The sequence below is a fragment of the Lynx canadensis genome, chromosome B1, assembly GCF_007474595.2.
Source record: "Lynx canadensis isolate LIC74 chromosome B1, mLynCan4.pri.v2, whole genome shotgun sequence".
In the NCBI taxonomy this organism is placed as follows: Eukaryota; Metazoa; Chordata; class Mammalia; order Carnivora; family Felidae; genus Lynx; species Lynx canadensis.
Genome location: NC_044306.2, coordinates 144011713 through 144038415, shown reverse-complemented (window position 1 = coordinate 144038415; position 26703 = coordinate 144011713). Strand labels below are relative to the sequence as shown.

General features: G+C 41.2%; 1 protein-coding gene across 1 annotated transcript in view; it reads right to left on the bottom strand.

Moving 5' to 3' along the window:
* The window catches only part of CCDC158 (coiled-coil domain containing 158), a 108497-nt gene extending 82613 nt beyond the window's left edge, over nucleotides 1-25884 (bottom strand). Inside the window, 4 exon segments of the mRNA XM_030313644.1 lie at nucleotides 2170-2376; nucleotides 3730-3736; nucleotides 9136-9281; nucleotides 25796-25884. Of these exon segments, the coding sequence (XP_030169504.1) occupies nucleotides 2170-2376; nucleotides 3730-3736; nucleotides 9136-9209 (288 nt within the window). The 5' untranslated portion in view covers nucleotides 9210-9281; nucleotides 25796-25884.
* Between the last annotated feature and the right edge of the window lie 819 nt (nucleotides 25885-26703).

The following is a 26703-nucleotide window of genomic DNA, read 5'->3' as shown; positions in this document are numbered from 1 at the left end:
CCCCTCCCCTGCACACGCTCCGTGTCTCTCTGTCTCTCAAGACTAAATAAACGTTAAAAAATTTTTTTGTTAAAGAACCACCAGAAAAAACACTACACAGGAAAGGAAATGTAATATGATCCTAGTGGATTCTGCAGTCGGCAATGTTTATATAGTCAATATAGGGTTAAGGTCCTTTAGCTTTTCCTCTTATAGTCCAGGTGAATAACTACAGTATAGTCTGAACTTTGGATGGCAACAGTGGAAATGGAAACAGGTTTGAGAAATATATATGAGATACGCCAGACGGACATGGTGATAAAGCGATGCCAGGGAAGAGGTATCAAGAATAAGTGAGGTTTTTGCCTCGTGCTACTATGTAAGGGTGGCACCGCATATAGTTAGAAGGAACACTGGGACAAGAGTAGGTTTGGGGGCGAGATCATGTATACAGCTAGAAACGGTGAGTTCACAGAGCCTCAGAAACATCTCATGTAGAAATGTCAAGTAGATACGTGGATACACTAACTGGTGCCAGAGCTAAGATAAGAGGTCTGTACTAGAAATGTAAGTTGAACAATCATTGGCATATAAATGGCAATAGATGCCATGGGAATCACTATGACTATTTTGGATGGTATTTTTGCTGGAACAAGAAACAAAATGAGTAAGCTCAAGGAAAATCAGGAGAGTGTGTTTCTTCTCAGACCTAGCAGAAAAGAGTGCTTCAAGAGGAAAAGGATAATCACCTGTGTCAAATGTTGCTGAAAAGTAAGAAAAGGAATGGAAAGCATGGTTGCTTACCCTACTATAGCACAGATCTCACTGTTGCTATCATTTTCTATTTAAATATCTCAGCCACAGACTAGAAATGTGTACATAGAAAGGATGATGTCTTTTCCATCTTTATATACCCAGCACATCTGTTACAGAGGAGGTTCACGCTAAATATTACAAGTATCCAAATAGCCCTGTTGTTCATTTAGTGATTTAACACACATTTACTGGGAGCCAATCAAGTGTCAAGATACTCTGCCAGAGGATGGATATGGAAAATAAATTAAGACACTGTTTACTTCATTGGTATCTCTGTGCTTCTTCCATCCATCTAACCAACCAACCCACCCACCCACCCGCTCTTTTATTAGTGTATTTATCGTAAGTATCATCACTATTTGTTTATATACCAGCTCCTCTTCAAGTCTATGAACCCCTTATGAGTCCTACCTTAATCATCTTTGTACCCCTGTGCGTAATACAATAGTATATAATTTTCAGCACTTAATACAGTTGTAGCTTTTCCCTTAAATGTGCTTATGTAGTCTGATGAGATGGAACAATGTGTTAATGAACACAGTAATGTGTACTAAATACTACAACAGACATGTGCACATAGGGCAACAGCTGGACAGGGAATATACCTAATGCTGTCTAGGGGGAAGGATTCAAAGAAGGAAATGCTTGCACTGAGTTCTTGGTGGGTAATAAGAATTTGCCAGGCAGACAGGGTAAAGAAGAGGTAACGGCCTGGACCAAAGTATGAAGCTCTAGAATAGCATGCTACATCCAAGGAAGAGCAAGTAGCTTCATACTGCTGGAACGGAGGGTACATTTGGAGAACAGGTAGGAGATGAGGCTCAAATGCACAAGAGAGGGGTTATATCATCAAAAGGCTTAGGATACAATGGTAAGTTTGACTTTTAGACTATAGACTACAGACTACCGGAAACCAGTATACAGTTGTAAATCTGGCTAAAGCTGACCTTATTCCACATAAGGTCGACTTACAATTTTAGCAAATAACTTCTATATACTATTTAGCTGTTATGTATATACCTACATGTAAAGGTCTATCCGTACAACTGCTTTGTAAAGAAAAACCAGGCATCATGATAGGAGGACAGCAGGCCTGAAGCAATTATTATAATTACAGATAAATGCCATTAATTATAACATTTTGAGCTATTCAAGTTTCATTAAAATTAGCCATGAAACCAAGGAATATGTATGGAAACTTTATGTGCCCAATTTTTAACACTGAAATAGAAAGCATAGGTCAAATTAATAACTTTAACTAATAAATCTATTGCTAAGTGTTTCTTCTAGGAAGTTTAGGTTCTGTTCCAAGGCAATGTGCCCACTGTCATCCCTGAATGGCACGAAGTTCTAGAAGAAAAGAATGTAACTCACTTCATTTAGTCTTCTCTGCAGATCTTTGACTTGATGTGAATATTCTTCCAAAACACGTTCAATGTGTTCCTTTCCAGGATAAGGGATAACTTTTCTAGGAGAATCAAGCTCCACTTCATATTTGGGGAAAAAAGGAATCTGTGTCAATGTCCCAGCTGAAGATGTGTTTTCAATTATTGTACCACGAATAGATGACATAAAAATGGACTTGAAGAACCTAGATATTAAAGAATTCATCAATCAGCTTAGTAATAAAACAATTTTATGGCAAACATCATCCCAGGTGATCTCCTTAGTGAACACTCAAGGGTCTCAAGGTCTCATGGCAGAAAATAGACAAGTAAAAGATTGGTAACAGCTCTGAGAGGACACAAGGTAAAAAGGAAGAGATCAGGGAGGAGGAGGGAGTTTTACTTGATAGCGATCAAGTGATACCTGAGCTTGAACGAGCCTTGCGGTATATTAAGGAGAAGAGGAAAGGCATTGTGGCAGTGGGAACACCACAGTTACTGGTGAGGAGGCTTGAGACAGCACTGCGTATTCCGGGTGACAGGAAAGTAGCAGCCAGATATGAGAACTAAAACATAGTCCAGATGTTGAAGGGCCTCGTGGTCACGACAAGGAGTTTGAATTTCATCTCAAAAGCTTTGGGAAGTTATTAACAGATTTGAAAGTGAGAGAACAGTTAACTACGTCCGTAGTTTGAAAAGGCTCTCCGGCTTCAGCGTGGAGAATGCACTGCATGGAGATAAGCTGAAGGTAGAGAATCAAGTCCGAGAAGGCCTTCAACAATGCCGGCAAGAAATGGCAAGGGTCTACCCTGAAGTGGAGACTGTGGTCACAGACACCAGGGTGTGGATTTGAGAAATACATGCGGTAAGTAAAAGACAGAGAGGTGTCAAAGATCTCTCTTGGGGTTTGAGCTTCAACATCAAGTAACGCTGATTTGTGCAGTTGAGGAGCATGATGTGCTTTAGAGATAAGGATTTGGGAGTCATCGGCATCTGAATTCTAGTGAATCCTTGGAGTCAATGGGATCATCCAGGGGCAGTGTACAGAGTGAAAACAGAAGAGGATCCAGGAGAAAATACCAATATTTAAAGAGAAGATGAAGGACGTAAAATCTGGGAAGGTTCACAGAAGACCCACAAAGATATTAGAGAATTATATTCAAGAAACACCACGGGTTTTGACTGAGTGACAGAGAGAGTGTGAGATGAAAAGAGGCCTCCCCATAAGCAGGCCGAGAAATCCCCCAGCTGAACACATATACTACCTTTCACGTAAAAGGAAGGAGGTCTCAAAGTCAGACCCAAGAGTACAGAGGATGGTGTCAAGACCCACGGAGAAGTATTCTCAGGCCTGAGTCCTCATGAGGGAGGGGATGGTCAACCTGTGCTCAGCTAGATTTCAGAATTGAGACGGACTGTGTGCCTGTTTACCCCATTTGGGATGGTTGTGTTGAGAGAGGTTATCCTATGCCTGCCTGCCACTGTATGTTGGCTGTCACAGGTCTTCAGACGAAAAAGAACTAAGGAGTTGTACTTAAGGACTTACAACTGAGGAGCTTTACCCATACCTGTATCTAATTTCAGTGAAGGGATTCTGGTCTCAGGGTGCCTAGGTGGCTCAGTGGGTTAAGGTCCCGCTCTTGATTTCTGCTCAGGTCATGGTCTCATGTTTGTGAGAAGGAGTCCTGTATCGGGCTCTGCACTGAGAGTGGAGCCTGCTTAAGATTCTCTCTCCTTCTCCTTCTGGCCCTCCCCACCCACCACCCCAGATTAAAAAATAAAAATAAAAAGAGATTCTGGCCTCTGAGTGGATGCTATAATGGGATGAGACTGTTAGGGGCCTTCTTGGGAGAGAGTGAATGAACTATGCATGTGAGAGAAATGTAAATAATTTGTGACCATAGGGCAAACTGTGGTGCTTTGAAAATATGTCCATAAATTCTTTGATACTCCTCCCTTGAATAGGTAGAGGTTAATTACCCTCCTCTTTGTAAGAAAGGAAAAATAAGAGTGTATGTGTTAAGCACATGCACATATCTGTGTGTGTGGGGGGGGTAGCAATTGCTTACTTGTGCAAAAGGACCACTGGAAGAATAAAACAAACTCAAGAAAATGGTTATAGGGGTATAGAGATAGGTGAAATGGAGTGGAATAGGGATGGCAGCTAGACTTGACTGAATATACATTTCATACAGTTTTTACTTTTGAGCCATACACATTATCCATATTCAAAAAATAAGCCAAAAGTGAATACTAATAGAAACAAATAAACCTAAGTGTACGGTAAGTTGATAACATAACTTCACACAGAAAGTAGTTCCTTCAAATAACTTTAGGACTCTGTTAGCGCTCTGACCGTGTGGCCTTAGCGAGCTTCACTTGGCAGGTAAGTTGTGAATGGCGGCAGCGCTGTTGTAATTCTGGAACTATTTGGTATGTACTGTGGAAGAGAGAAAATGACTGAGTATACTGAAGGTTTTGGACACTGGAGTTTTCATGCAGGGGAGTTGCAGATTTGGAATGAGGGAAGATGAGGAACTCCGTGGTACTGGATTTGATTTTGCGTTTGTCGCCATGTGAACTTATGATTAAAAAAATCTATTTTGAAACTTTATCCACTGAATGCTCCCAGACAAAGTGATACTTCAGTAGCAATATGCACACCAGATTTTGGATTCTATATACTCCTCCCTATTAAAAGGACCCAGGGCTCCTTAGAGAAATGGCTCATTCGTGGGGAACAGGCCAAGTACATCTGAGAGTCTGGAACATTTGGATGGGCCAGAAAGCAATGAAGGGGGTCATGTTTTAAAAAGACACAGGGATGTGTAATTCTGCATTATTTTACTTAGAGACTCTGAATTGGAATAACATATAATTGTTTATTTAAAAAATTAAAAAAAAATAAAAAGACACAGGACCTAGCTTAAAAGGACTGGCTAAATGTGACACAACTGAGCATCAGAAACAACAGTGGCACCGATGCATTCTAGCACTTTGAACTAAAGAACACTCTGTGGATCTGTAGTGTTAATAATTAAAGGAAAGCTCTTCTTTCCTGAAGGATGTCAGCTAGTAACTATGGTAAAATTAGAAAATCAACAATGTAATAATTGATTCAGGCAAGGATCTTCAATTGATCCTAAAACCATTGGATACAAAGCTATTTAGTACCAGGATATTCACAAACTCTTGCCAAGTGAGTTTAATCTGAATCTAAACATGAGAAACAACCAGAAAGATCTAGAATGTTGGATATTCTACAATACAACTAGAGTCTTAAAGCCAATGCCAGCAGAAACAACAAAGGAGCAAGAATGAAGAGAACCACCACCAAATACAATCCATGATCTCTGATTACATTAAAAAAAAAAAAAAAAAAAACTAATGAAAGCTTTTTATAGGGACAACTGGGTGAATTTTGATTTTTAATTTTTTTTCACGTTTAATTATTTTGAGATAGAGAGACAGAGCGTGAGCAGGGGAGGGGCAGAGAGAGAGAGGGAGACACAGAATCTGAAGCAGGCTCCAGGCTCAAGCTGTCAGCACAGAGCCTGACACGGGGCTCAAACTCACGAACCCTGAGATCATGACTTGAGCCGAAGTCTGACATTTAATTGACTGAGCCACCCAAGTGCCCCTGGGTGAATTTTAATATGAATGCATATCAGATGACACTGCACTGATAGTAAATTTCTCAGAAATGATAATGTGGCAATGTAGGAAATCATCCTTATTCTAAGGAGATGCATGTCAGATTTTGAGGCAAGAATCATGATGTCTTCAACTTCAGGTAAATGAAATACAAATTGTAGGTATAGACATAAGCAAATACAATAAAATGTTGACAACTGCTGCATCCAGTCTAAGAATATATAAAATATTCAATGTACTATTTTCAATTTTTCAACAACTTAAAAATTTCAAAACAAAATGTTGGGGTGGGGGAAGAAGTCACTGAACTTAGCAAAAAAGGGAAAATTTAGTCATGTTGGCCAGAGTGGTTTCATTGGATTATTGGGTTCAAAAGTCATAAGGCAGTAGTTTGCAGAATGATGGATGGTGAAGATGTGAAGACACTGAATACAAATCTCATTCAGAAGCCATGGCTAAGAAGGAAAGAAGAAATAAAGGAGGACAGATCAAGGAAAAGGTTTTATTTTTGTTGTCCTGGTTTGTTGCATCTGTAGCGTTTTAGGTTAGGAGAGATGTAGCATGTTTACGTGGATGGGTGAGTGCAAATGGCGAAAAGGGACTGAAGCTAGCAGAGTGAGTGGGGACAGTTTTTGGAGCCAAATCTCTGAGGTAGCTGACGTGGTGACAGGCACAGGAATTAGATCATGGGTAGCAAATTAAAAAAGCTGCCTCCTCCATGAAGCTTTGAGAGAAGGCAGGCATGGATTATGAAAAACAGGTGGGTCGTGGGGCAGGATATGAGAAAGTAAGAGAGTACCAAACTAAGGGCTCCTAATGTCTCTGGAAATTAGGAAGTGATGCTGAGAGTGAACAAGAAGGTGGTAGGGTGAGGGACCCAAGAATGGTACAATTCTGAAATAAGTAGTGTGGGAAATTGGAGAGAGAACTGCCTAAGATAGTGAGAAAGTCTCCACTAGGAGCATCAAGGACAGAGTTGAGAGAGGGATGACTGTGACTGTGAGGTGGCAAACTGGTGGAAAATCCACCATTTGTGTTTTCTCTCGCAGAATATTCCAGCAGCCCAGTACAAAAACGGAAAAGGCAGTCAGCCTGATAAAGATGGGGAGTTTCCTGTAAGAGTGCAACATAAGAATAAGAGAAAAAGGAAGTTGAAGATACAGGCAAGTGATGGGCTGAAATAATGAATAGTACCAAAAAAAAAAAAAAAGTGAGGATTAGGAAGAGGTTGGTAATTTAGGAGAAAATGGCAGAATCTAGAGTAGTTATTTGCAATACTTGCTGGGAATTAGCATCACCAGGGGAGCTTAAAAAAAAAAAAAATCTGTGGCATCTAAGCGCCATTCCAGACCTACTGAATCAGAATCTGCGGGTGTAGATCTAAGCCATGTAAATGTTTAAAATCTCAAAAAATGCGTCTGGAATGGAGCCATGGTTGAGAACCACTATTTTCGGGGCGCCTGGGTGGCACAGTCGGTTAAGCGTCTGACTTCAGCCAGGTCACGATCTCGCGGTCCGTGAGTTCGAGCCCCGCGTCAGGCTCTGGGCTGATGGCTCAGAGCCTGGAGCCTGTTTCCGATTCTGTGTCCCCCTCTCTCTCTGCCCTCCCCCATTCATGCTCTGTCTCTCTCTGTCCCAAAAATAAATAAACGTTGAGAACCACTATTTTCATGACGCAGAAAAAGAGATGCTCTAGGAATAAGGGACCGAGAGGGCTGGAAGACAGGGGGTTGGGTTTCAGAAGTCTAACAGCTCTTGGTAATCAGATCCAAGTAAGACAAGTGGGTGGCTAAAGGTCAAGATGAGAAGAACTAAAAAGGTCAAGAAACCGGAAGTCTAAGATCTCAGATGGGTCACACATGAGGACAACAATACTATGGGATGATGATGGGCCCAAGGCAGAGGAGATGACCCCAGACCTAAGTGCCGGTGTCCCTGGGGAGTACAAGGCAGAGTATAAGTGTGGAGGTGAGTGCATGGAAGTGGGCAGGGGAGATGGGAACAGCGGTGTGAAGGTGACAGTGACATCTTAGGATGGCATGAGCATCCTAAAAGCAGAGACTTTTGCAAATTAAGTGTGCTGAAATAAAGGTTTTGAAGCAGACCAGTAAGACAACAGATCTGTAATTGAGAATAACTCTGGGTGCATTCTTCTGGATGAGAGACAGGCAGGGAAAGCGGTCAAGGATGCTACAGGCCATTGGCCTGACAGCCAGAAAACCCATTCTCTGTCCTTCCCCTATTCTGCTGTGTGGTGCAGAGAACTACTCTTCCCAGGCTCCCTTCCCCCCTGAAGTCTAGGGAGGTCACAATGGGTGGTGCTGGTGAAAGATCTGGGGCAGGAGGAGGGGAGAAGCTGAGTACCACTCCCTCTCACCAGCCTCAGTGGCTTCCTGCTGGGAGTGGTGGCTGCTGCTCCCTCCAGCAGCCCTCGTTCTGGCCCTTGCAACAGTTCCTCTTCTCATTGTCCTTTTAGCCCAAGGCTGGTAGTGGCTTCCGGCAGCTGCTCATCTCTGGGTTGCCTCTTCCCCAGTGAGGCTTCTCAGCTCTTTCAAACACTAGAGTTACCAATTCTCTGCAACGTTCCACATATTCATGCCACCTCTTTGTTTTCCTGAAGGCCATCCTTTCACTGAAATCAGTTCAGGCAGAGGTGAGGGGGCCCTGAACTAGAACAGCAGTAATGGCAACGGAGAGGGAAAAATCGACTCATGAACCACTGCTGGACTAGAAAGAGCATACCCGAGTGGATGGAGGTAGGGAGGGAAAAGGAGTCAAAATGATACAGATATCTGGCTTAGAGCAGACAGGGGAAGAAAAGGCGTTAGGGAAACATGGAAACAATTTTCAAACTAAAAATGTAAGGTACACAGATGTTAAAAAACAGATATGCTATTTTTATTTTTTTTATTTATTTATTTATTTATTTTTTTTAATTTTTTTTTCAGCGTTTATTTATTTTTGGGACAGAGAGAGACAGAGCATGAACGGGGGAGGGGCAGAGAGAGAGGGAGACACAGAATCGGAAACAGGCTCCAGGCTCTGAGCCATCAGCCCAGAGCCCGACGCGGGGCTCAAACTCACGGACCGCGAGATCGTGACCTGGCTGAAGTCGGACGCTTAACCGACTGCGCCACCCAGGCGCCCCAAGATATGCTATTTTAAAAGACTAAACAATTTCTTCCCTAAAAAGTAGAATTTTCAACAATACAGTATGTTTGTTACGACCCTGCAGCCTGAATGAATACTATGAGGACTGCTTAATTCCAATTCTTTCCCCATTTTGTCTGATAAAGAATACTTACCTCCATTGGATGTGACGCCACTACTTGATAAAAGATCTTCATTATTTGGTTCACCAGCTTTTTGTTCCATATTAACTATTGCTACCTTTTCGTTGAGATCTTGAAATATGAGTGCTTCCCTGTTTGGTTTTTTAGTTCTTATCTATAAAGACAGGCATTTGATCTTTATTAATAAGGTATTATGAGAACAAAATTCATAGAAGGGGAGCTAACAAAGTCTGTTTAGTTTAGTTTGGAATAACTCTTCACCAGAAAAGTATTTATACAGAAATATTTTATTACATAAAATTAGTAAGTGAATAGAATCTTGTTGTAAAAATTGTTCCTTTTAATGGCTAAGTAGCTTATTAAAGATAAGCTGAAAATCAAACATGAATATTTTAATTATTATGATGATCAGCAGTCTGATTCAGGGCAGAGTTTTTTCTTAAGTCTCTCTCTCTTACATTGTCAAATAATGTTAGAAAACATCTCTTTAGTAAAAAGTCACAAATTAGTTAAAAAAAATCACAAATCAGCAAATTGGAAATCATTAATAAAAGGTGAAAAACTTCTTTAATATCAAACAATGCTCATAATTTTAGATTAGGCCAAGAGGACTTCGGGGTTTGGAGAACAATGGTGGTGGCCTGATTCCAAATCTCGCCCTCATCCTGCGAAAACAACCATAAAATCAACAAGGAGAACAAATAAAGAATAGCACATGGCTCTATGCCTTCAGCATCTCTAGAATACAGAGAATACTGCAACCTTCAAGTTAACAGGGGGAGATTTTTTTCCAAACTTGCTCCCACAGTCCATCTGCCAGCGCCGCGGGCCTGTAGGTGTGGAGAATGGGAGAGGAGAGGCCTGAAAAACGGAAAAGGAGCAGAGGGCTGGAGGAAGCACAGACCTCCCCCACGACCCAGTAGTGAACAGGAAAAGCCAAGATGGTAGGCACAGGTTGCGACTAGGTAGTCCACAGCCCCGGCTACTCAGTAATGGCTTGAAAGTGTGCAGGGACCAGAAGTAGCAGCCTCAGAGAAGCAGTGTTTTCTGGGGAAGAAGAGGTGATCTCCCCCAGCAGATACGGCCACAGAGGGAAAGGAGGGAAAATTCAGGCACCAGCAGAAACAAACAAAACAGATATGCCTACCCTTCGTCTACCCCTCCCACTCCACCACCACCATGCTTAACAGAAACTGCCTGGAAGAGGGCACTCTTAAACTAAGAATCCTGCCATAAAATGCATAGGGATAGATAAAAGCGGACCACACCCATATAAAACTATTATAAAATGTCAGAAAATATGAATAAGATCTTTTCTGCTGATGAGAAGTGCCCCCACTCCAACAGTCAGAGTTAGTCGAAGAAAACTAACACACAACACACCTTCAAACTGCACTAAATATTCTCAATCATTGGAGGAAATGAAAAATCAGATCACAGGGATGCCTGGGTGACTTAGTCAGTTAAGTGGCCAACTCTTGACTTCAGCTCAGGTCATGATCTCGCGGTTCGTGAGTTTGTGCCCTGCACCAGGCTCTGTGCTCAGTGTGAAGCCTGTTTGGGATTCTCTCTCCTCCTCTCTTTCTGCCCCTCCCCTGCTCTCTCTCTCTCTCTCTCTCTCTCTCTCAAAAAAAAAAAAAAAAAGTTAAAAAAAAAGAAAGAAAAAGAAAAATCAGATCACAATTAGATTTACATTTCTGAATCAGAAATGTAAAACCTAGGAACAGAAATGGACAAGAAACACATAAAACAAGCAAGCAAACAAACAAGAAGGAATGAAATGAGGGTTGGCTGAAGTCAGGAAGAAAAGTGAGAACAAGCACTATATTATATCATGAATAAAGCCCAAATTACAGACTACACAAGGGAGGATAGACTGCAATGCAAGCTTAACAAAGGCAATGAAGAAAATCAGGAAAACAGAAGATGAAAACTGAGATAAACAAGTAAAAAGGATGAGAGAGGAAGTGAATGGAAGACTGGCAAAGGAGGTTGAAGATAATTGGTGTCCCTGAAGAAAAAAAAATCAAAACAATGAAACAGATCTATTATTTAAAACTATAATCCAAGAAAGTTTCCTAGAAACAAAGAAAGCTCTCTGAGTCTATACATTTTCACACTAGGAATATCGACCAAGAATGATCACTTTAAAACGTATCCTAATGAAACTTATTTTTAAAAAACCCCAAAACTGTATTAAGACTTTAAAGATGAAAAAGTCCTCAGGGCCTTCAGGCAAAAAAAAGAGAAGAAATAATTTACAAAGGCAATAGGCCTACAATGGCATCAGGTTATTCAAAATAAGATACAAAGCAAGGCAGTAGTACAGCAAGATTTTAAAGAAATGCAAGGAACGAAACTACAAACCGAGGATACTATATCCAGCCAAGATTTTCCAAAGAGTCAAAGCCATAGGAAAACAGTTTTGAATGTGCCAGAGCACTGTATACACGCAACATACACACAGATTCTGAGGAATCTGCTAGAGGAGGTGAGGCTTCATCCAACCGAAAGACAGCTGGCAAATGTGGCAACATGTTAACAACTGGTGAAAATCTTTTGGGTTTTCTGTAAGTTTTACATTTTTCAAAATAAAATCTGGAAAAAAAGGGAAAGATGAACATTAAAAAAAAAACATGACTGGGGATACTGTGCAAGAGATGTGATGGGGAACATGAACTATTCAGCTCGTAAGGTTGAGACCAAAACATAGGTGGAGTAATGGCACTGAGGATATACATAAATATTACATGTGTGAAAAAGGGGGACAAATGTAACTCAAATGGGAAGATATGAGATAGAAAAGGGGAAAGTAGAAGACCACTGGTTGGTCAAAAGATATCATTTAAGACTGACAGGAAGGAAAAAGTAAGAAGAAAAGGGCTCTATAGGTATACTATTAAAAGTATTAATGCAAAGGTAACCACCAGAATAAAAATACAAACCTTAAGTGACAAAAAATTTTTTTAAGAAAAAGAAAAAAAAACATCGAATGAACAGAGTATCATACGTACAGTAATTATAACACCAGAAGATAATGTAAGAATAATGTCACAGAACGTAGGCCAAACATAAAAGTCATGTCAATAAACGTGATGGGACTTAACTTGCCTATTCAAAGGAAAGGACTGTCAAATTAGTTCTTCAAAATTTCGACTCTATGCTCTATACAAGAGGACACTTAAATACACTGATTCAAAAAGACTGCTAATAAAGTGATGGACAAAGATTTGCCAGTGAATAAAACAATAAGAAAGCTCAGTCAATATCCTGATACCAGTAGTCTGCAAGCTAGAGCATTAAATAATGACAAGGGCACTTAGCATTAGAAGTCACGATCCACAATAAAGATAGAATACTTCTGACTCTATGTACCACATAACACAGCAACGCTCTTAGATAAAACATGCTTTATAGGAGGTACAATAGAACCAGAAGTACAGTGATGATGTGATGTTAGTAGGCCACTCAGTATGAGACGTAACACCGATAAAAAAATAAGGATAGAAAAGATTTAGATGAGGTTATTACTAAGGTAGACTTTTTCGATATATATACAACACGACACTTTGATAACAGAGAATATACCTTCCTCTCAAGTGCACATGGAAGGAACATTGACAAAAACCAAGCACATTCTAGGGCACAAGTAACAGATCAGCAGGTTCCACAAAGTACAAACGTTACAAACAACACCCTCTGCTCACAGGTTCATAAAACTAAAAAGAAAAGTGAAACCCCAAAGCAAAGAGGACTTTCCTCCTGGAAATGAGAAGACCTCCTATTAAATAACTGTTCTGTGATAAAAAAAAATACAAAGGAAAATGAAAGAATTTCCAAAAAATAATGACAATGAACACACTACCAGGAGAACTGGAGATATAGTAAAGCAGTGAAAAAAAGGAAAATTCCTGACTTTGAGCACCTGGCCTCAACAAAAAAGAGAGAATGACACTAAGTGAACTAAATTTCTAATACAAAAAGGAGAAAAGTAAAACAAAAGAAAGCACAGGGTGGGAAATAATAAAGATACAAACAGAAATTAATAACGCAGAAAACAGAAAACAATAAATCAATGAATCAGAATCCTGATTCTCTTTAAAAAAAACAAACAGAAACAAAATATAGCAAGGACTATCAGAGTGATGGAAAGAGGAAGGTCACAAATAACATAGCGCTTATCATTTTTACAATAATTCATGATTGCAAGTACAGTATTAAACATTTTTTAAAACTCTGAACTAAAGAATTTTTATGGAACAGAATTCCTTTTTATTTCACTCACAGTTTTCTCCCTTTTGATTACTGAGGCGCCATCTGTCAACACTACGGTCAGATAAATTCTACTGTGTGTTTCATACTACCATGTTTAGCAAATAGGCAGTAGGGAGGGAGACATTCCATAAAGAATGATAACAAATGGAATCTTAGTCCAGATTGCTAGGCAATTCGAACGTTCTGAATAGGAGAGATTGGTACGTGGGGGAGGAATGATTGCTGTATAACTTAAATACTAAAATGATGCACTTGGGGATTCTTCAGGATGATGAAAGACACTAAGGAAATTCAAATTACTCAGTAATGTTATGATTATAAATTACAGATTGATCAAAGACAGAAAGGAATGAGTAGGACAGAGAGAATCATAGCCCAGTGTTGGGAAGTCACACACCGCTCCACTCTTCTAGACACCAAAGGTTTTGGTATCAAGCAGGAAACAGAACCTACGAGTGAGGTAAGCAGAACTGAAACTAAAAGTTGGAGAACACATAAGAAAGAAGAAGGTTTGACTTTAGAAACTATTCTGATATAAAAACCAAGTTTCCTGATTCTGGGTAGGGTGATGAATGTCATAAACTAATTCAGTCTCCCCTGATGGGCAGCAGGCCTTTGAAAAGTGGCAGTCCTTCCGAGGGAAATTTTTTTCTTAAGAGAATAAACAGCTTAAAAAAGAAAAGAAAATTGGGGGCGCCTGGGTGGCTCAGGCGGTTGAGCGTCTGACTTCAGCTCAGGTCATGATCTCACGGTTTGTGAGTTTGAGCCCCGAGTCAGGCTCTGTGCTGATAGCTTGGAGCCTGGAGCCTGCTTCAGATTCTGTGTCTCCCTCTCTCTGTCTGAGCGAGCGGCGCGCTCGCTCTCTCTCTCTCTCTCTCTCTCTGTCTCTCAAAATGGATAAATGTAAAAAGAAAAAAAAAAGAAAATTAATAGTTTAAAGAAGACAGCATAGGTTTATTAAACAAGGATTTTTAAACAAACATTTATTTGTAAAGATATTAGTACACCCATTCGCCAATGCCGCTAGTTAAAGAAATCTGTCTTTAAAAAATATTTGTAAAAAAAAAAAAAAAGGTATTTGTAATTCACATTTTCACAATTTTAGATTGACCATATCCTCAATTCGGTGAAATCATTCAGTGTTTCTCTATTTTCACAACACTAAGAATTGAAACATTATTCCTATTTTCAGGCATAAAGCTTATTAAATTATTAAGGATTTCTGGGAAAATAAAGGGTTTTTTTCCACAATAAGACAGAAAGTTGTTAAAAGGCTACATTTTGTTGATTTGGGGATCATAACATGACCTTACATGTTACAAACAATTCTGGCAGATTTAAAATTATGAATAGGTTCACACTGAAAGGAGCCTTAATTTCTGACAAGTAACAGCTAGGTAAAGATTCCACTCTGGTTATTTGATTGGAATGCTGCTGAAAAGGCCTGAGACACCACAGACCACAAAAAGAAGACTTTTGAAGGACTCCTAGATTTATCAACCAATGAATGACTCAAGCCCCTGGGAGGCCGAACCATCCTACTTTCCACAGAAGCCTGAGACTGGGGATTTTATAAAGCTGGTCCATACTCTCGAAGAATGAGTGTGTGCAGGTATGTTTTCCTTGGGAAATTCTAAGGCACCCCACAACTGATCCAATACAACACACCTAGGCTGGTGCCATCTCTGAAATGCCAACGAGAACAGTTTACTGTTGACCACAACTTCACTGCCTGATTTCCTGTTAACTGCTTATTGACTTCACATTGCTCTTAACGTCTGTTTTCTCAATCACGTTCTTTCTCTCTAGATGTTGTTCCCTACTAGGTTTCAAATCCTATCTCTGTGATCTACTGGCTTTGTGACTGTGAGAACAGTATTTAGCCTCTTTAAGACTATAAGAAGAAGATAGAGAGTATATACCTCAAAGAAAACTCATGTGCAGTGTTAACCATATAGTACTTGCCTCGATCTGTTTGCTATACCATATGTATAGTATCATTGCACAACAGCATAGTAACACATGAAAAAAAAACGGTCTTTGTACTTAGGCAGTGTATACTCACTTTCTGATAATAAATGTGTATCTTTCTATTCATCTAGAAAGAAGATATAAGTTTCATACAGGTCCACTAACAGAAAGGAAAGTGTATTTATTGCATTGAGTAAACCCAGGGACTATCATAATCTAATACAGAATGAAGCTATTTAAGATAGCCTTCTCCAGTATATAACACCGTCTTGTAAAAAGGCAATATGAAAGAAGCATAGGATTTAGAATCAGGAACTTAATACTGCCACTGGTTACCCGTGAGGGCATGGGCAAATCTTTTCATATCCTTGAGCCTCAATTTCCCCCATTACTAAATGAGAATACAGTTGTGTTTTGCAAACTATTCTTAAGCAGAGGAAGGCCTTCTGTAAATCTTCAGAGCCCCAACTATACACCCTCCTCCCTGTCCCAGAGACATCTTTATGGAATGCAATGGCTCCACTGAGCAGAGTTTGAAAACCACAAAGAGAAAGCCTTTGCAGCTTTATTATCTTAGAGATTCCAGCCTAGGCATTCATCAAGTTCAAGGCCTCAGGCTCTAAAATAAATTAGATACAGACACAGATACAATAAATTAGCATATTGGTCATATATGTTCACAATTCTTAAATATAAATGAAAGTAAAACAAGAGATACCTTAATATCTGGATATTCTTATTTTCACGTATCCTATTAACACCTGAAAAGAGGAAAATATTTTAAAGTCTGTATATTAATATATAACCATACTCCATTATCTAAACTCATTATGTTTGAAAAGTTCAATTCACAAGTTCATTTCATCAGCTAAGATCCTGACAACACACACACACATATAACAACCACCACCACCACAAAAAACTTTAAATTCCTTTTCCTTTGGACTTGTCTTGTATATAAAGTATGTTTGAATTAATAGCTTGTGGCACTTATCTAGGCTAGGACTGTACAACAAAACATACGCAAGTATAAGCCCCCCTGTTGGTCCGATACTAATTTTGCTCTCATCGGCATTAGCAAGATAACACAGCAAGTAATCCCTTGCCCAGGCCTTTCCAGACTAGACCTTTCTAGGTATAGTCCAAAGTGACTTAAATAGACCATGTCTTCTGACCATTTAAATTACTTTCCAGTGGCTGGAGATGCTCTGACCAGGCACAGCTCTTGAGCTTGGAGAGCAGATTTGCGAGGTAGAGTTTCTACCTGGTCAATCAGAAATAGGTCTATACATTTTAAGCAGTGGAGTTGAAATGACAACCAACTAGGATTTTTGGCATAGCTCAGTGAAATCTTAGGGAGCAGTTGCCACACTGGAAAAATAAGTGACAGTACTCCATGTGCAGAATTAGGACTAATGAACAGAAGTAAAGGGAGGTAGGTTCTACAGGGTGGAGATGAGCTTTCTAAAGCTGGAGCACCTTGAATGTATATGTGGAGAACTTCCTTGTGAGGTGTTCAAGCTGAGAGGGGATGAGCATTTGTTGGGATGACAACTGCCACCGGGTGTCCTCTCTTGGGCAGAGAGTTGGACTAGAAGATCTCTAAATCTTCTCCAACTTGGACATTCTATGATTTCCTATGGAAAACATTCAGCAGATGACCAAAAATATGATGACTTCTCACAGGTGATTTCAGTCAACAGCAGGGCCAGATCGGGACAATGATCGGGACAATTCCGCTGCTGCTAGGAGGTTTCGTGCAACTTTGTTTTAAAAGTTGGGGCTCTAGGTAAATTTTAACGAATATCTTTTCCTTAGCACCTCTGCATATATGTTTACAGTCACCTTAAATTCATCTTATCCCACATCTATGTCTTCATTATTCCCACCAAATCTGCTTCCTAGGGTGTTATCTCTGCAATACCTTTTAAGTCAGCAAAGATGACTTACTTATGCGTGGTAATTAAGTCACAAAGAAGGACTGCTTGAATATGAAATTTAGTTAATTTTACGCCTACTGTGTCTTTCATGCTTTAATCAGCTCTTGCCAGACCTACTACAGAATACTTCAAAGTGATCTTTCTAGTGTCAGTTTCTTACAATCTTTAAGAATTTCCTTTAAAACCCTTTTGCTGGTACTTGAAGAAATAATAGCTGAGAACTTCCCTGAACTGGGGAAGGAAAAAGGCATTGAAATCCAAGAGGCACAGAGAACTCCCTTCAGACGTAACTTGAATCGATCTTCTGCACGACATATCATAGTGAAACTGGCAAAATACAAGGATAAAGAGAAAATTCTGAAAGCAGCAAGGGGTAAACATGCCCTCACATATAAAGGGAGACCTATAAGACTCGTGACTGATCTCTCTTTTGAAACTTGGCAGGCCAGAAAGAATTGGCACGAGATTTTCAGGGTGCTAGACAGCAAAAATATGCAGCCGAGAATCCTTATCCAGCAAGTCTGTCATTTAGAATAGAAGGAGAGATAAAGGTCTTCCCAAACAAACAAAAACTGAGGGAATTTGTCACCACTAAACCAGCCCTACAAGAGATCCTAAGGGGGACCCTGTGAGACAAAGTACCAGAGACATCACTACAAGCATAAAACATACAGACATCACAATGACTCTAAACCCGTATCTTTCTATAATAACACTGAATGTAAATGGATTAAATGCGCCAACCAAAAGACATAGGGTATCAGAATGGATAAAAAAACAAGACCAATCTATTTGCTGTCTACAAGAGACTCATTTTAGACCTGAGGACACCTTTAGATTCAGAGTGAGGGGATGGAGACTATTTATCATGCTACTGGAAGCCAAAAGAAAGCTGGAGTAGCCATACTACATCAGACAAACTAGACTTGAAATTAAAGGCTGTAACAAGAGATGAAGAGGACATTATATAATAGTTACAGGGTCTATCCATCAGGAAGAGCTAACAATTATAAATGTCTATGCGCCGAATACCGGAGCCCCCAAGTATATAAAACAATTACTCATAAACAGAAGCAACCTTATTGATAAGAATGTGGTAATTGCAGGGGACTTTAACACCCCACTTACAGAAATGGATAGATCATCTAGACACACAGTCAATAAAGAAACAAGGGCCCTGAATGAGACATTGGATCAGATGGACTTGACAGATATATTTAGAATCTGCATCCCAAAGCAACAGAATATACTTTCTTCTCGAGTGCACATGGAACATTCTCCAAGATAGATCATATACTGGGTCACAAAACAGCCCTTCATAAGTTTACAAGAATTGAAATTATACCATGCATACTTTCAGACCACAATGCTATGAAGCTTGAAATCAACCACAGGAAAAAGTCTGGAAAACCTCCAAAAGCGTGGAGATTAAAGAACACCCTACTAACGAATGAGTGGGTCAACCAGGCAATTAGAGAAGAAATCAAAAATATATGGAAACAACGAAAATGAAAATACAACAATCCAACGCTTTGGGACGCAGCGAAGGCAGTCCTGAGAGGAAAAAACATTGCAATCCAGGCCTATCTCAAGAAACAAGAAAAATCCCAATACAAAATCTAACAGCAACACCTAAAGGAACTAGAAGCAGAACAGCAAAGGCAGCCTAAACCCAGCAGAAGAAGAGAAATAATAAAGATCAGAGCAGAAATAAACAATATAGATCTAAAAAAACTTAGAGCAGATCACGAAACCAAGAGTTGGTTTTTGAAAAAATAAACAAAATGGACAAACCTCTAGCCAGGCTTCTCAAAAAGAAAAGGGAGATGACCCAAATAGATTAAAATCATGAATGAAAATGGAATATACAACCAATCCCTCAGAGATACAAACAATTATCAGGGAATACTATGAAAAATTATATGCCAACAAATTGGACAACCGGAAGAAATGGACACATTCCTGAACACCCACACTCTTCCAAAACTCAATCAGGAGGAAATAGAAAGCTTGAACAGACCCATAAACCAGCGAAGAAATTGAATCGGTTATACAAAATCTCCCAACAATAAGAGTCCAGGACCAGATGGCTTCCCAGGGGAGTTCTACCAGACATTTAAAGCAGAGATAATACCTATCCTTCTCAAGCTATTCCAAGAAATAGAAAGGGAAGGAAAACTTCCAGACTCATTCTATGAAGCCAGTATTACTTTGATTCCTAAACCAGACAGAGACCCAGTAAAAAAAGAGAACTACAGGCCAATAATCCCTGATGAATATGGATGCAAAAATTCTCAATAAGATACTAGCAAATCGAAATTCAACAGCATATAAAAAGAATTATTCACCATGATCAAGTGGGATTCATTCCTGGGATGCAGGGCTGGTTCAACATTCGCAAATCAATCAACGTGATACATCACATTAACAAAAAAAAAGAGAAGAACCATATGATCCTGTCATCGATGCAGAAAAGGCCTTTGACAAAATCCAGCACCCTTTCTTAATAAAAACCCTTGAGAAAGTCGGGATAGAAGGAACATACTTAAAGATCATAAAAGCCATTTATGAAAGCCCACAGCTAACATCATCCTCAATGGGGAAAAACTGAGAGCTTTTTCCCTGAGATCAGGAACACGACAGGGATGCCCACTCTCACCGCTGTTGTTTAACATAGTGCTGGAAGTTCTAGCATCAGCAATCAGACAACAAAAGGAAATCAAAGGCATCAAAATTGGCAAAGATGAAGTCAAGCTTTCGCTTTTTGCAGATGACATGATATTATACATGGAAAATCCGATAGACTCCACCAAAAGTCTGCTAGAACTGATACATGAATTCAGCAAAGTTGCAGGATACAAAATCAATGTCCAGAAATCAGTTGCATTCTTATACACTAACAATGAAGCAACAGAAAGACAAATAAAGAAAATGATCCCATTCACAATTGCACCAAGAAGCATAAAATACCTAGGAATAAATCTAACCAAAGATGTAAAGGATCTGTATGCTGAAAACTATAGAAAGCTTATGAAGGTAATTGAAGAAGACTTAAAAATGGAAAGACATTCCCTGCTCATGGATGGAAAAATAAATAATATGTCAAAATGTCAATACTACCCAAAGCCTAGCTACAACTTCAATGGCAATCCCAATCAAAATGCACCAGCATTCTTCTCGAGAACTAGACACAAGTCAATCCTAGAAATTCATATGGAACCACGAAAAGCCCCGGAATAGCCAAATGAAATTTGAAGAAGAAGAACCAAAGCAGGAGGCCAGCAAGCAATCCCGAACGTTAGCCTCTACTACAAAGCTGTCACTCATCAAGACAGCATGGTATTGGCAACAAAAACAGACACACAGACCAATGGAATAGAATAGAAACCCCAGAACTAGACCCACAAACGTATGGCCAACTCATCTTTGAAAAAGCAGGTAAAGAATCATCCAATGGAAAAAGACAGCCTCTTTAACAAATGGTGCTGGGAGAACTGGACAGCAACATGCAGAAGGTTGAAACTAGACCACTTTCTCACACCATTTACAATAACTCAAATGGATAAAGGACCTAAATGTGAGACAGGAAACCATCAGAACCTTAGAGGAGAAAGCAGAAAAGACCTCTCTGACCTCAGCCGTAGCAATCTCTTACTCGACACATCCCCAAAGGCAAGGGAATTAAAAGCAAAAGTGAATTCCTGGGACCTTATGAAGATAAAAAGCTTCTGCACAGCAAAGGAAACAACCAACAAAACTAAAAGGCAACCAACGGAATGGGAAAAGATATTTGCAAATGACATATCGACAAAGGGCTAGTATCTAAAATCTATAAAGAGCTCACCAAACTCCACACCCGAAAAACAAATAACCCAGTGAAGAATGGGCAGAAAACATGAATAGACACTTCTCTAAAGAAGACATCCAGATGGCCAACAGGCACATGAAAAGATGTTCAGCGTCGCTCCTTATCAGGGAAATACAAATCAAACCCCACTCAGGTATCACCTCACGCCAGTCAGAGTGGCCAAATGAACAATCAGAGACTATAGATGCTGGAGAGGATGTGGAGACACGGGAACCCTCTTGCACTGTTGGTGGGAATGCAAATTGGTGCAGCCGCTCTGGAAAGCATGTGGAGGTTCCTCAGAAAATTAAAAATAGACCTACCCTATGACCCAGCAATAGCACTGCTAGGAATTTATCCAAGGGATACAGGAGTACTGATGCATAGGGGCACTTGTACCCCAATGTTCATAGCAGCACTCTCAACAATAGCCAAATTATGGAAAGAGCCTAAATGTCCATCAACTGATGAATGGATAAAGAAATTGTGGTTTATATACACAATGGAATACTATGTGGCAATGAGAAAAAATGAAATATGGCCCTTTGTAGCAACGTGGATGGAACTGGAGAGTGTAATGCTAAGTGAAATAAGCCATACAGAGAAAGACAGATACCATATGGTTTCACTCTTATGTGGATCCTGAGAAACTTAGCAGGAACCCATGGGGGAGGGGAAGGAAAAAAAAAAAAAAGAGGTTAGAGTGGGAGAGAGCCAAAGCATAAGAGACTTAAAAACTGAGAACAAACTGAGGGTTGATGGGGGGTGGGAGGGAGGGGAGGGTGGGTGATGGGTATTGAGGAGGGCACCTTTTGGGATGAGCACTGGGTGTTGTATGGAAACCAATTTGTCAATAAATTTCATAAAAAAAAAAAAAAAAAAAAAAAAAAAACCCTTTTGCTGTGACTTGCTCAAAGACTAAAGTCCAAGCTAAGACTAGCACTAAAGCCCTTTGGGATCTGGCATAACCAACCTCCCCTGACTATACTGTGCCTCAGCTGAGGTCTACCTGCCATGTCCTGAGTGTATCCTGCTCTTTTAGCATTCTGCTTTTATTTACACTCTTCTTTTAGTTCTCCTCTCCTTCTTAGCAAAAGCCTCTAGTGCAGTTTTAAGAGCTGTGGAAGAAGAGGTTCAATACTATATTGCTGGTTGATGCAGTCCCTACAAATCAATGTTCAATAATAAAGAAAGAAAACTGCCCAGTGCCTCTGAAAAAAATAATTTGATATGAGGGACTATATTTGGAGGACATGCTCTCCTTACTCTTCCCACATCAAAGTAATAAGCTTCAGTTAAATCATTCATGCATGCAAAGCACTCAGCACACGGCCTGACGTAGTAGGCATTCAACAAGCATTAGTTACCATTGCTGGCATTTTGATGGCTTAAAACGTACTGCTGCTATGAACAGTGCTTCAGTAAATCCTAGAGATAAACGAAGATCAAGACGAATCAAACTGCCCCCCACATCTTAAACTTTAAATGGGGAAAGAACACCAACGAAACCATCAAAAAATAGAATTATGGAGAGCGGTTAAGTGCAATGAAGCAAATACCACAGGTGGCGGTATACAGAGAGCTGGAATTGAGGCTACTTTCGTTAGGGTAAGTCAGGGAAGGCCTTTCTGAGGAGGTTACATTTGAGCTGAATATCAAAAAGGATCACTCCCAAAGGGAACTGGGTAAGTTCCTGAGAGGAAATACCACATGCAAAGGCCTTGAGATGAAAGGGGCTCAGTGTTCACCGACAGAGGCAGTGAGGCTGCAGTATGGACAAGGGAGGGTGAGAGGCCTGCTTATGGACAGCCGACTGTGTATCATGCCCAAAGGAGAGCTTATTCCCAGTTCCTTTCCGAAATTATAGAAGGTGTTGGTGAGGTTCGCAGGGGTAGAGCTCACAGGGCCTTGAAAAGGACTTTGGGGTTTTTTCTAATTGCAATGGAAAGCCACTGGAGGATTTTTATCAGAGGCATAGGATCCTCCAGAAGTCAGGTGAAAAATATACTGAGTGGAAGCCCAGGCCAGTTAGGAGGCCATTTGAATAGCCCAACAGAAGGACTAAAACCTAACTCTAAACCTGGCTGAGGCTGGGAATGGGGACTGACTGCAAGTGGGTATGAAGGATCTTTTTTGGGTGATGGACATTTTCTAAAACTGAACTGTGATAACTGTACCATTCTGTAAATTCACTAAAAAGCATTGGATTTGACACTTACAATGAGTGAATGTTATGGTATATAAATCATACCTCAGAAAAGCAGTTCAGAAAGAAAGCAGACCAGCTACCCTTTGTATGGACATTGTCCTTATGTTTTGTGGAGTAAGAGTGGGGGTGCAAATTAGCTGCCTGGGTCCCAGAAGTCAATCGATTAAACACTGAACACTGTTTTTTTCCTACACCCTGTGAACTCCAAAGTATGTTAATTTCAAGATGACTACAGGTTGCTTTTATCCCGATTCTAACATCCCCACACATGGAAGCACTTCTGCATTGCCTACTTTCCCCAGCTTGGACTTCAATCTCCAGGTGTCTGCAACTATTATTATTGTTGTTGTTGCTTTAGAAAAAGAGAGCACACGAGCCCAGGAGAGAGGCAGAGGGAGAGAGAGAATCCTAAACAGGCTCCACACTCAGAGCGGAGCCTGACGTGGGGCTCAGTCCCACAAGTGTGAGAACACGACCTGAGCCGAAATCAAGAGTCAGATGCTCAACCGACTGAGCCATGTGCAACTCTTACTTGATATACACACGATGAATAGCCAGTAAAGTATTAGCTGAAAACCAAGCTTAAGTCACCTTTATTCCCTTAACTAGAGCAAATACAGTGATTTATTAATAGGAATATAAGTGAAAGTCCAAAAATTGCTCTAAGCGTTAAGCTAGTTCTTTCCAATGTACCTAAGTTATTTTCACTTCTGATCAAATTCCTTAGTCAAGTATTTTCCTTGGGATTTACAGGGTTCAAGAAAATACTTCGTAGTCTCCACTACTCCATCTGGCACTGCCCCAGATGGAGGGCTTTAAAATATTCATTAATACAGGATTGATTCTATGTGATTTATAACAATGAACATATGTATTAGTTTCCTGTAGTTGCTGTAACAAATTACCACAATCCTGGTGGCTTAAAACAATAGCTATTTATTCTCTCACGGTTCTGGAGGCCAGAAGTCCAAAATCAGTCTCACAGGGCTGAAATCAAGGTTGTTGGCAGGGCCGCGCTCTCACCCGAGGCTCTGGGAAATAATCTATTCCTTGCCCCTTCTATTCCTTGAGCTTCTGTTGGCTGCTGGCATTACTTACTGACTTGGGGCCTCATCACTCCGCTCTCTGCCTCTGTGGTCATATTGCACTCTCCTCTTCTGTCTGTATCAAATCTCCTTCTGCCCCTCTCTTATGATGACACTTGTGTTTGCATTTAAAGCTCACCCAGCTAATCCAGGATAATTTTCCCATTTCAAGATCTTTGACTTCATCATACATGTAAAGACCCTTTTTTTCCCCTTAGAACATTTACAGGTTCCAAGGATTAGGGCCTGATGTTTCAGGTGGCTCTTACTCAACCTGATACACCATATAATTTGGGGTCACCTAGTGTGCGAATATGTGGTTGACAGAGGCCCCAAAGTGCGTGATCCTAACACACTAGGTAACACCGACTCTTCTTTGTAAAACACGATAGTAAGGGCTTTGCACATACCAAATAAATTGTCCATTTCTGCCCTCAATTTATTTGGAGAGTATAATAATACCTCTATGGCATAAAGACCATTTACCCACAACACAGATAACTGTGTAAAATGAAAAACAATAAGTGTGGTATGGAGCTGGGAGGCCCAGATCTCACCCACCACTCTCCCACCCCCACCCCAATTCTTTACCCACAGAAAAACAGTCCTGCCTAGCTAGTCTCTGGGCTGTGTGGTAGGTGCTAGACCTTTCCTGAATCAGCAGCTGACAGAGAAAGCAAGAGAGAAGCGGTTGCCAAGTCAATAACACCCTGACAAACAGCAACAGACCTCACTTCTACTTTCTCCTGACCTTAAGGTACACCAAGATGCAGGGACAAATCCTGGAACAGCCTGAGTGCAGACCTGGAACAGAGTTCTGTGGACACGGATGGACTCATTTGAGAACTTTCTGACTGAAGAAACATGGCATGACCGGGTAGAGCCAGATTCCTAATGTCACTTACAGGGAGGGCTCCAGCTGAAAAGGCCTTTACACATTTATTACAATCTCATTTTGATGACAGGTTGCTGACTGTCCAAGGCTAGACACTCCTCTTTATTTCCATGTGTCCCCTGACTCATCCCCTGGTCCACGGGAAACAGGATAGGGACAGGACTTTGCGGTAGTGTTGGGACAAGATCCGCGGTTATTCCCCCCAAGTGGAGTATTTTGCACAGGACTCTCTGGTGCCAGAGTTACAGCCACTGGACCCGGAGGTCTTGCGATCTCCGAAGAGCAGAAGTCCTTTCCGTTAAAAAACCAATGTATTGGGCATCTGCCACGTGCAAAACAAACACAAAGGTCTGGAAGGTTCCAGTAATGAAGATGCGCTGCTCCGGGTCCTCTGGAGCACGACCCACCCCCTCGCCCTCTCCCTGGGCCGCGCCCCGCCCGTGTACCTGCAACCAACACCATCTTAAGACACTGGCCGCATCCCCGCGGGGCGCCGGCGGGCGCGGCGGCCGCACCTGCGTCGGCCGGGCGGCTGCGGTGGCGGCGGGGGCGGCTCCTCCTCGTCGGCGGCGGCGCGGGTTCTCTGCCGCCCCGCCTCCGCGCCCCGCCCCTCGCGGCGCTCGGGATCTGGCCTCCGCCGGTTCCACGCGCGCCGCGCCGGCGACCGTTGGGCCCTTCGGCGTGCGGGGGACGCCTCCCACTCCCGACTCCGACCCCAGACGCCGTCGCCGGGGCAACCGAGCGCCATTTCCGCCCCCCTCCCCTCAGCTCTGAGTAAGGGGCTGTTTGCATCAAACCCTGGATTCGGGCCTCCACTTGGACTCTGTGACTCAAAGCTTCTCCCCTTTTCTGCAGCCCCTTAACCGGTCTCCCCGTCCTATTCTTGCTCTCCCCAGTACATGCACCCCAACACCCCAGACCGTTCTCGCTGTTGTCCCTCAAATAGTCTTCCCAAAGTCTTAACCAACCCACACAAATCCTACCTCTAACTTAATCCCAATCCTGGCTTGGCCTGTCAAGCCTTCACCCTGCCTCACCTCCATCCTGCTTCAGTTTCTGACACTTTCTCCAGTCCCACCCTTAATGTCCCATTTGACTACTTCAAGTTAACAGAATTCACATTTCGCAGCTCTGCCTTTGCTTATGCTGATCCTCTGGCTGGAAGGACTTGCAATGTTCACGTGTGTTCTCGGAGAGTTGTTTCCTTCCCTGTGTTTCAGTTGCTCTCTGATAGAGAATTTATCGGATGAGATGATCACACACGCAAACGTTTCAGTGCTGCCCGAATTAGTGCTCAAATGGAAGGAATTCAGAAAGGGCTACGTGTGACCCATACAACCAGTGACGTTAATAC